The sequence below is a fragment of the Stegastes partitus genome, unplaced genomic scaffold, assembly GCF_000690725.1.
Source record: "Stegastes partitus isolate 25-593 unplaced genomic scaffold, Stegastes_partitus-1.0.2 Scaffold369, whole genome shotgun sequence".
Taxonomy (NCBI): domain Eukaryota; kingdom Metazoa; phylum Chordata; class Actinopteri; family Pomacentridae; genus Stegastes; species Stegastes partitus.
The window spans coordinates 435,943-447,341 of record NW_007578100.1 but is presented as its reverse complement, the minus strand read 5'-3'; the positions used below and the strand labels follow the sequence as shown (position 1 = coordinate 447,341).

Here is an 11,399-nt window from a genome sequence, read left to right as displayed (position 1 = left end):
TTCAAACATGGAAAGAAGTCAGCCTGCACAGTTAAACATTCATGTAGTTTATTCTGTAAGAGAGTATGGACATTATGAACAGTCTAGTAACAAGTAATTTGACATTCAGCAATTCAGAATTCCATTATTACATCTTATGTACATATTATTTACAACATTGTGTCACACGTTAAGTGAATTGTCAAATGCTGGTACTCAACCTTTACGGGGACGATGACGCATCAGTGAAAAGGTTTCATATCTGAATTTGAGTTAAATTCTGTTGCAGACTAAAATCGTGACTTGTTAGATGAACACCGGCGCTGGACTGTTCAAATACAACGTCATCCAGTCGTTAGTAAACTGTTAAAATCACACAGAACTTTACAAGGAAGACTCAAGAATGTGATGCTGCAAAATAAACTTTTGTGGGTCATCAGCTCCACATCGGTCTGGTTTGATGCTGTGTGTCATCACGTTATAGGGTTTGTTCTTCACTCCGTCACTTTTACTGACAACAATTCACACTTTATCTTTTGTAGGTTTCACATCACTTTGCTGAGTTTCCTGGAAACACATTTCGAAATGTCCTCAGACGATGAAGACATAAACCTTAAACCAGTAACTGTGACAAGACATATTCATGAACATTATAACAAATAATGACATAAACCTTTGTGAAGTTTTATCTGCCAAAGACACGCAATATGAATATTTCAGCTGTTGGGTGTAGTTTTTCTATAGTCTCCACCTTGAATCTGAATTTATAGCGTGCTGTAGAGGTTTATTGAACATTTCTGCGGCGACACAGAAAGTCTGAAACAATGCAGACAGAACCACATCTGGTTCTGGTTGTTTTACAAATCCTATGTGATGACCTGAGCCTCCTGTTTCTTGCTGGGAGCCAGCGGGAGCTAACAGATGATTTCAACACCCTGTACAGTCATTTTGCCACTACAGCGACCAGAGAAGGCTAAAAGTCTTTAGTGTTGTGTTTCTCTGTACGTCTCAAACACAACAAACAGGTGTTTAAATGAGCTGGGAGGTATTTATGAGCCGGAGCTCAACATTCAGAAACTGTTTTTTTTTAGCTAAATGTGCCAAGACCCCTGATTGGACAGGACTTCAGACAGACAAATGGAAAGAGACAGACAGGAGGAAGACGAGCAGACCGGTGCAATTACTGAACCAGAAACAGATGTGACAACAGACAGCCAGAGAACCAAAGTAACAGATAAACAGATCAGCTCTCCGTACTTCCGAACACACTCGTGGACTCACACAGGAGCACAAAGGCTCAGGTACACAGTAATAAGGCACAAACAACACCAGAGCACAATGAAGGAATAAACGTACAACACATCAGTATTTTTTAAAACGATTCAGAGACTTTTTGTTTCATAGAGAAAACCTGATACCTGCAAATTAGTCCTTAAAAATTTGATCTGCGGCATAACAAGAGGTTTTATGAATGAAGGGAGTTACATGAAGTCTCTCAGTCATTATTACTGAATCTTATGTTATTTAAGAAGAGATCCGTCGTCATTAAAGTGACGGCAAATTCCTGAAAACAAAATTTAGAATCTGATGTTTTAAGTTCTGCAACAAACCACAACGAGCTTTCATAATGAGACGTCAACACACAACAGTAAAAATCTCTCGATGCAAAATCTTACCGGAAACATTGTTTTTCTGATTAAAAAAAACAACAACCTGGAACCAGTTTCCATCTTAGAAAGTGTCATGAAACCTCACATCATGGGGTTATTGTATAAAAAGTGCCTTTGTCATGATGTGTAATCAATATATAGGTGCCTCTACATAAAATTAATCTCTATAAATACTCCAGAGAAGATAAATAAAAGATATGTCAAATAAAATGCAAGTCTTGATTCTGTATTTCTGACAAGAATTGTTAGCGATGCTATTATGTTATTATACAGTGTTTTACAATTATATTCAGCAATCCAGCAGTGTGGCCACCAGATTAACATCTAATCAGTCAACACTGCTGCTCAAAAACAGCAAGATTTGAATCGGGGTTTTGTTCCAAAATGCAATATTAATCATTTGAAAATGAAGCCTTTAAAACTTCAGGGGAATTGGTTGAACTTTGTAATTTGAAGATATAACGACGAACTTAATGTATGTTTTCCTGCACTTACAGCATTTTGGAGAAGACCTCTTCAATTCTTGCTGACTCTGGACACTTTCCAGTGCATTTTAATCTCATAAAAGTACAGAAAGACTGGCCTGTGCCCCCTTCGACGCCATCGGATAACAGTTCTTTCCTTAGAAACAGTCATAAAGTCAAGATTAAAAAGAAGCAAAACAACAAAAACAAAACAGCTCCATTGACAAACCAGCAGGCCAATCAAGTTTTCTTTCACAAAAGTGGCAATTTGATTCAACAGATTCCTGCTTGTTATTTTAGGATATTAACAGTCGAGTGGATTATTAGATACTAACAGAGCGAGGTTTTTGTACATGGCTATCTCTCACTATGGCAAACCTGCACACAGTTGGTGCTTTATAACAATACATGCCAGTGGAAAAGGGATTGCACACCGTGAAGGTGAGTAGGAATGACATCTAGCAACAAAAAGTGGTGAAGTCCTCTTTCATTTCACTCAAAGAACTTCATCCACTACTTCTAAATCGCAACATGGAATGGATGTGGGCAAAAGTACACAGGTTTTCAGCCATTTTCACAAGAAAAAGAGGAATATTCTGCCTCTTTGCTCGGATGGAAACAGCACGTTTTTAATGCACACAGCAAACCAGACAGTTCTGAATGGAGTGTGTGCAGCTCCTGTTATTCACTGCTGTGTGAAGATGCTAATTATTTGCTCTTATCTCAGTCTCTCACACAAAAGGGAATCCTCCGAGCAGCAGCAAATGGACAACCGGCCATGAAAGCGAGGAAAACGTCTGGCGTACTTCCTGTAGCATTCATGAATACACATTTTTTTCTCTGGGTGATTTCACTGAAAAATTAAAAAAAAAAAGAAAAAAAAAGTGCTGCCATGGTTACTGACAGCTTCTCTTTTTCCTCTCGCTGCATCTCCACCTCTCTCCACCCCTATAGCTAATGACAGTAATATGCACTCATGCAGTCTGACAGGTAGAGCTTTTGAATTTGAGCGTCGGGGAGAATCCTGCGAGGCTGAAGCCATTGTGCCGACGCGGTGCGGCAGGAGAGCTATTACGGTTTGAATACAACTGGGACTGTGTAGCCTTTATGTGCGCCGCGCCCGCCGCAGCCTAATCAGGAGGAGATTGTGTTTGAAGTGCTTGTGACAAAAACCCCTGTAGTTCTGGATGAGGTTAAGGGTCTGACTCCCACTGGGACTGATGAATACATTACATCCCCATCTGTGTCAGCACTCATGGCCGTGAACGCTAATATTTGCTCTGCTGAAACATTTTGAAAATACAGAAGAGGATGCGCTAACATCCTGAAGTTCCCTCTATTTATTCTCTCGCTTTATTTGTTTGCTTTGAAACTACTCTGTCTCCCTTTTTGTGTGTTTAACCATCTGAAACCCAAAACCTGCCGACAGGTTTGAAAGGCATTTTGTAAAAGCAATAACATCACACCACTTAGAGCCAGAAACCAGAAGGAATAGTTGGATTTTCAGCTTTAACAAATATAATTTCTCAACCCAGTGTGGCTCTATTGAGAAACTCCACCAAATCTAAGCTGAAAGTCGTAACTGTCTCATTCAAAAACCTGTCGGAAAGAAATCATTTGTCGATTCAGTAAAACCCAAAAAACTCTGTTTGGGACTCAGCTGTGACCAACAAGCACCAGACAAGAATTCAAGGAGTTTCTGGTGGAACTGCAGGCTGTGTTTACACAGAGCTGAAAGGAGACACGTATGGAAGAAATGAAAAAATATAAATAGTAAAATATCAATAATATGTGGAGCAACACCTGTGGGCAAATGTACAGGGGAGGGTTTTTCCATTTTTGCAAAATACGTAATAGTAGCTGCATGTACGCTGCATGTATCCTTTACAGGTCGTGCATGAAGCCAAACAGTCGTAAGAACGTCTGCTGTTTGGCTCCAGATTCAACAATTATGCAAATGCTTGATCCTTTTTTATGTTTGACCCTAAAGGTGGTGCAAATGCGAAAATCTTGACCTGCTGAAACTGTCTCAGGCTTCAATAGGTGGATGAATACGTAATCAAAGAAATGTGACAATTTTATTTTTATGTCAGTTAAACTCTATCATACTGGATGAAAGAGCTCCTTTTACTTCTAGTCATCACTGTGCTGTTTCCACAGAGGTTCTACTGCAGTGAAAAATGAGCCCACAGTGAGTCAAAATGTGACCGGAGCAAATAAAACGTCCTGAAACCAACAGCCTGGGTTCCAGAGAGCTAATATAAATGATAAATTATGCAAAGTGCTCTGAACTGTGTGTCCTTTTCCTGCTGATCACAATGAATTATTGTGATTTTCCAAATGAAACTGACTAAAGTCAATCTGGAAACATCAAGACTATAAAAACAAAAACACATCAGAACCTGAAGGTGAACAATTTTCAGTCACTCTCTGTCAAAAAGAAACAGCAGTGAGCTCAGTAGACTCAGTGACGGACCAATAAGTAGCTCTAATCCAGATCCAAGTTACATTCTGGCACTATATCATGTAACCTGCTGTTCTAATAACTCACCACTAGGGACAGCGCAACACGCCTGAATGTGCAGTCAAACAAGGGCCTGTGTGAAGGACGGAACAAAGCACACTGGCCACACACAGCTGAAAAAACAAAACACCCCAAATCCCCAGAAAGTGGTGAAACTGGGTGACACGGGGATGAGACGAGCAGGGAGAGAAGTTATGAAGACAGACGGACAGAGCAGAAGGCACGAGGCCAGGCGTTCGTCTCATTCTATCGGGCCTTGTGATGTTCACCCTGGTGACAACACATGTAAAATGGAATTAAAAAAAATAAAAAAAATTCTACCCCGCTGTCAGACTGCTGCCGTGGTTACACATGAGTAACGGTCACCGTGGATACCACACTGAGCTTCCCTGACACTCTCTGCATGAGTCTCTTTGAACTCTGAGTGATAAAGAGAGCGAGAGAGAGAAAAAAAAGAAGAAGCCGCCGCGGTGACACAGTTGAATCTCTATCCGAGAGCTGCATGTATCTTCTACAGGACGTGCATGAAGCCAAACAGTCGTAAGAACGTCTGCTGTTTGGCTCCAGATTCAACAATTATGCAATGATCCTTTTTTTATGTTTGACACTAAAGGTGGCGCAAATGTGAAAATCTTGACCTGCTGAAACCGTCTCAGGCTTCAATAGGTGGAGGATGCTTAGCTAGAGGGCTAATTGCAGTCTACCTGACGATATAAAGCGGTGAGACCAGGGTTTGCCCGTCTAGCTTATAATTAACGAGCTACCGAGGACGTAACGTGACATTATTGCTGTGGTTCGGCTGTTTGAAGCCAGATCTGACTTCAGTACTTTGAGAAGGTTCATAATTTCAGAGCATTAAAAAAATAATCAAGGTGCGAGCCTTCTGCAGGTGGGATTTAGAAGATTACAAAACTATCAGTGCCTGTCTACTTTTTATATCTTCAATAATTATAATTACCCAAAATGAGGGTGTAGCTTCTGTTTCAAAGCTTTCTGCACCTGCCAGGAAAAATACTATGATAGAGAAATACAAAATCACTGATTATTTAGAAGCATATTGACCTAAATGTGCCTCAAAATCGGTTTTAAAATCATGTTACATTTATAAAATTAAAAAAAAAAGAAAAAAGAAGCTAAAATGGCGCCACCATTTAGAGCTACAAACTGTAAAAACAGAAAGAATTTGTGAGGTTTTAAACTTAGTGATGATTCTTGAACTGATAATATGTGACTTCTGGAAAATAAAGCAAATCTAAGCTCAAAATTGTGATATTTCATCAAAATCTCTTTATTCTATATGCCTGTTTTGAAAATCCACCCAAAAATCATTTGATTTAACCCAATTCTATTTAAAAAAAAAAACAATTCTGCGCCTCTGAGTGCAACAGAGAAGCAATTAGTGACTCAGCTCGCAAAAATTCTGGGACTTTTCGGCTGAAATGCAGGCTGTGTTTACTTTGAACACATAGCAGACAAGCATAGGGTAAAAAAGCACATGCTAAGTGATGATTTGCTCTTTTGTCCACAGTGACAGCAATGTTTCCTTCTCGCTCTGTAGTTTGCAGTCTTTACGAATGTGTGGCTCCAAACGCCAACAGCGAAGTCAACTGTAGCCTTAAATGTCAAAGGTCACCGCCTGACCTTTCACTCTACTTCCCACCTGCAGAGAGTCAGAGCGGCGTCACCTGATTAATCTGCCTCTTACTCTACACTCTAAACCTGGCTACAGCACTCGTAGGGAAAGTTATTGTGTCTAGAGGTTAAAATAAATGCAGGCGGTTCAGAAGTTCTCGCAGAAAATCAATAAACCCTGTATTAAATATTACCTAAAAATATTTCGCCGTTGCACAGTTTACTTCTAAACAATAATTATTGTTAGGACTAGATCTGAAACTAGACCTCAGGCTGGATTTAGACGGACTGCGATCATGTTCACATAGTGTATCGGTGCCAACCATCTGTCTTCAGGCCAACCATCTGTCAGACCAAACAAAAGAGATGCACGGAGGAAGTCAGGAGGATCTGCTGTATGCACAGAGCTTCTGAGAGACTCTATAAGAGCTGCCTGCATCAAAAAAACAGTGGTATTTGTAAAACAGTGCAATCAAGGAGGAGGAGGAGGAGGAGGCAGGAGAGGCAGAGGAGAGGAGCTTAGCTAAACATTAAGATTCACCCAGCAGCTCCAGAGGGGGCTGCTCTGTGGCAGTTCCTGACCTCTGACCTTCCTGTGAATGGCTGAGGAGCAAGAAGGAAATGCTCCTTGTATTATATTACTTCTGTCATTAGTACTTAAGGGATCTGAGCTGTTTGTATGAGCGAGGACATAAAAACGTCATTATTGCACTTTGAACTCTAGCATATTGTGACTTCAACTTTACACGAGCTGCAGGATGAGGCGCATCCCTGATTTTAATTTACACACCGGAGACACTGACCACTGCTGCCGAGTATCTACAATAACTACAATTTAAACCAGCGGTCTGATTGGTCGGTACACAGGAGAGGGCGGGTAGTCTTTTTGTACAGTATTCACCCAGAAGATAAAGTTGATAAACTTTTTGTAAAGAGAAGATGATGCCCAAACGTATCTCCCAGACTGGAGAGTGCAGTAGCATTAGTAGAAGTGCGCAGGCCTCGTGGGACAGCTTCCTGACCGAGTGGTGCGAGGTACAGATCTACGAGCCTTGCTGTTGCTGAGACGTGGTAGCTGGGAGGCGCTCCGTGATCCAGCCGGTCACGTCCTTCAGCACGGACTCGGCCACCTCGGGGAGGTCGTGGTGAAGAGCGTGGTAGCCTCCTTCGTAGACCTGGGGGATGTAGACCAAGATTCACGTTGACATTTTGACATCTTAGCCATCTGGAAACAACCAAACACAACGTCAGTCCTGGCCTCTTTTGCACAAACTGCATTCTGCGGTTTCACGAGTCAAACTTGAAACAAATCCATCCTGTTTGACTAAACCTACAGAGACATACTAACAAATACTTTTCTGGGGTCAAAGGACTTCCTCGTACTGCTTGTTCTGATTTGGAAAACACTTGTAATCTACTCTGAAAATCAGTACGTGAGCCTCATCTGCTTTTCTGTCCTCTGCTAAACCCCCATGCGATGAACCACATGATAAGAACTTCCCTCTTTACAAATGCACATTCTGCAGACGAGGAAGGGTTTATTAAGTTCAGACGGCCTCCTGTCTGTCTGTCATAAAGAGGCCTAAAGTAGGTGTAAGCTGAAGGGCTGTATCTGCATATAAGCCAGGATTCACTGTGTTATGTATATGCTCTATATGCTGTGTTGTTGACAGTGAATCCAGAGCGTATTAAACTGTGTTGCAGATATCAGAGGTGAGGGTAAACATGCAGACCCCACTTGATGTTGCAGTTTCTGTGTCAGTCAACAACAAAAGCAAAAGCGTTGTTGACCTTCAGCAGCGTTCCACATAAATAACACAATTGCCGCTTTTATAAATGTCACAAGTCACTAATGTGACAGGCAGCATTGTTTCCTAATGTACAATAATGTGTCACTTTCACTTTGGTCACAAGTTCATCTCAGTGTGGTTGGACTTGAACAGGCAGCCCTGTTGATAAGAAAACCAAACACATCGAACACAAATAAAGAACTGAAAGTCAGTAACAATAACAAAAAGAAAACAGTCATTTTGTAGTGCTGTCTGTAGTTACAGCTGTTAGACTGCATATATAGTGAACTCAAAGTGTCCCACAATGACTAACTAACCAGTCACTAAGCAGCACATGACGTACCATCATGCATTGCATTGAAGGAGAACGGCAGCCAGATGAGAGAACCAACTGAGGATTGGTGGCATTTCCACAGATTTGTGACGCCTACTTTCGAGTGTTAAGATGTATTTTCCACAGAACATGTCTTTTTATTTTTATGTGTAGCTCTTTGACATGATAACAGGCAAATCCATAAGTTAGGTTGCAAAAATAATAAAATTAAAAATAATAATTCGTATTAATATGTTTCATAGTTTCATGCAAGGTGGCTCGGTGGTTAACTTCGTTGCCTCGCAGCAAGAAGGTTGCTGGTTCTCGTCCCGGTGAGGACTCTGCATGGAGTCTCCATGTTCTCCCCATACAGCGTGGGTTCTCTCCGGGTTCTCCGGCTTCCTCCCACAGTCCAGAAACATGCTGAGGTTAATTGGTGATTCTAAATTGTCCGCAGGTGTGAATGTGAGTGTGCTTGGTTGTCTGTCTCTAAGTGTAGCCCTGTGATAGACTGGTGACCTGTCCAGGTGAACCTGCCTTCAACCTGAGTCCGCTGGGATAGACTCCAGCCCCCCATGACCCTAGTGAGGATTAAGCGGTGTATAGATGATGGATGGATGGAATTTTTAAAATGGATGGATTAGTATAACATGAATTTCTCACAAAAATGCCGGTCGGTTCAACAACGTAAATCTATCTGACAGCTGTGATGTAATTAACAGCACAGAGAATGATTGGAGCTTCCTATATAGTTGAATATATACGTAGTCCATAGATAGGGAGGAGGAAATGTGTGGATGATTTCAGCCAAAATCTAAAACCACAGCCAGTCAGCTGTAAGCAACCGTTAACAAACCTTGATTTTCTTGTCCGAGCTCGAGGCGTTCTCATACATCATGTTGGAGCCTCGGATGTCGCAGAGCTTGTCGGCATCTCCGTGGATGAGCAGGAAGGGCCAGCTGATGGATGGGATCTCCCTCTCGATTCGCGCCGCCGCCCCCATCATCTGCATGCCGAACGACACCCGCACCCCGCCGTGGAAGTTCAGCTCATCCGTGTCGTACGCCTCCACCTGAAAGGAGAAGCAGAACCAACAGTGTTCATTAGAGAGAAGCTCCAGGTGCTGGGTGGATTCTGCTATTTTTCCTGCTCATGCATCTGTTTATTTGACTTCACCAGCATCATTCTGACCCTTCTGCTCAACACAGAATCCAATCTTTCCTGTAGACCTGTGGGTTCCATAATGACAAAAACCCATTTCTCTCTAAACACAACCATAGCAACAGTATTTGTTGTCGCACATGGCATTTAGAAAGCAGCGGCGCACAGCTTGGACTTTTGTGTCTATATTTATCAAGCAAATACATTTCAGAGATTTCTCCAAATAAGGGATAAAGCTGAGAGGAGAAGTGGTTCTATCTGAGGAAATGTGGCCATAAAAATAACTCCGGGGAAAACCGTGAAAGTTGGAGCGCAGGAGGGAGTGAGGATTGTTAATAAGAGGAATAATAAAGGAAGCTGGAGGACGGGTCAGACTGAGGCAGGCAGGCAGATCAGAGGGAAGGGAAAGACAGTAGTTTAACCCTCTGAACACCGAGCAGATCCTTGCTGGTTTTGCTCCTGTCACATTTTTTACTCTTTGTGGGCTCATTTTTCACAACAAAATAAAATCCTGCACCTCCATGGAAAGAGTTCAACCATAACTAGAAGTAGAGAGAACTCAAAATGTCTTCTGTGCGATGTAGCAGGGCTTATATTAGCATAAATTATGTTAAAAAAAGGATCAAAATTATGTGTTTTGTAATCTATTTTACAAAAATGGAGAAAAAAGGAAAGTACATGTACGTTTTTCCGAGTGCCCACAAGTGTTATAGCGCTTTACACACAACAGATCTTTTAATATTTGCATTTTTAGTTTGTTTCCATCCTTGTCTTCTGTCTCCTCTTTGTAAAGCCCTATGAGATTTATTCATACCCTTCTATTAAAGAAAATGCAAAATTCACAACAGTCACTCAAATAACTAGAAACTGCAAAAAGTAATAATAAATAAAAATTTGCTAAATTATACTTTAGCGAAATAACGTTGCTTTTGAATTGTGGTTGAAAAGAATAAAAAAAAAAAAAAAAAAAAACTGTCCTGGACAAATTAGAGCACTTTGCTGATGAGCAGTGGGCCAAAATGTGTTTTTTCCTTCTTTAATGGGAGGGTATGAATAAATCTGAGGACAACTGTATGTTGTAAATTTTGCTATATAATGAAAATTGAATTGAAAGAAATAAACAGCCTGCAGTTCAGCTGACAAGCCTCTGAACTTTAGTCACCCGACTCTTGGTTGTCACTTTTGGCAAATTCTTAATTGAGACATGAGGAATTAAGTGGTTTGAATAAAAATATACCCATTTTAAGCTTAGATTTGGTCAAGTTTTCCAAATTAAACTACATGTCACACAAAGACTAGTTCAAGCACCATCTAAAAAGTTGAAAATCTAAACATTTTTTCTCTTTTTACAGTTCCTAGTTTTGATAAATGGTGTGATTTTGACTATTTTTGAAGGATAACATGGCTTTCAAAGCTGCCACCAGGTTTTGATGTTCAAGGGTCAAATCAGAGTTGAATATCAGACCTTAAACATGCAGCTCTTACAGCAGTCACACACACACACTGAGCTTCTATAAACCCAGCTGAGGCCAACTGCAACAGCAGCAGCTTCTCTCAGGTGTCACATGTGCCTTGAATAATGAATGAATGTAAGCTGAGTTGTGACAGAACACTTAAGTGTGAAATACCTTCTTAACCAGTGAGATAAAATCCTACAATAAAAACCACTGACGAGAAAAATACCAATGATTATTCCAATGGGTCATGATTACGTTTGTAAAGTCAGATTCTCTCATCGAATAGTTTGGAACAATAAACTGGGTCGGCAACTTAAACTCAGTGTTTACACCTTAGCTACCCTCCTTCTCTATATTCTGCTCACATATACGACATTTTTATATGATTAAATAAAATAAAAAATAAATA

At 40.8% G+C, this 11,399-nt stretch overlaps 1 protein-coding gene across 2 annotated transcripts in view; it reads right to left on the bottom strand.

The window, feature by feature from the left end:
• Positions 1 to 31: 31 nt before the first annotated feature.
• The window catches only part of mgll (monoglyceride lipase), a 55,460-nt gene continuing 44,092 nt past the window's right edge, over positions 32 to 11,399 (bottom strand). For both annotated transcript variants that reach the window (XM_008284721.1, XM_008284720.1), the window contains 2 exons: positions 9,229 to 9,444; positions 32 to 7,444 (listed from right to left, as the gene is read on the bottom strand). In XM_008284721.1, coding sequence (XP_008282943.1) covers positions 7,313 to 7,444; positions 9,229 to 9,444 — 348 coding nt within the window. In that variant the 3' untranslated portion in view covers positions 32 to 7,312. The remainder of the gene's footprint in view (positions 7,445 to 9,228; positions 9,445 to 11,399) is intronic.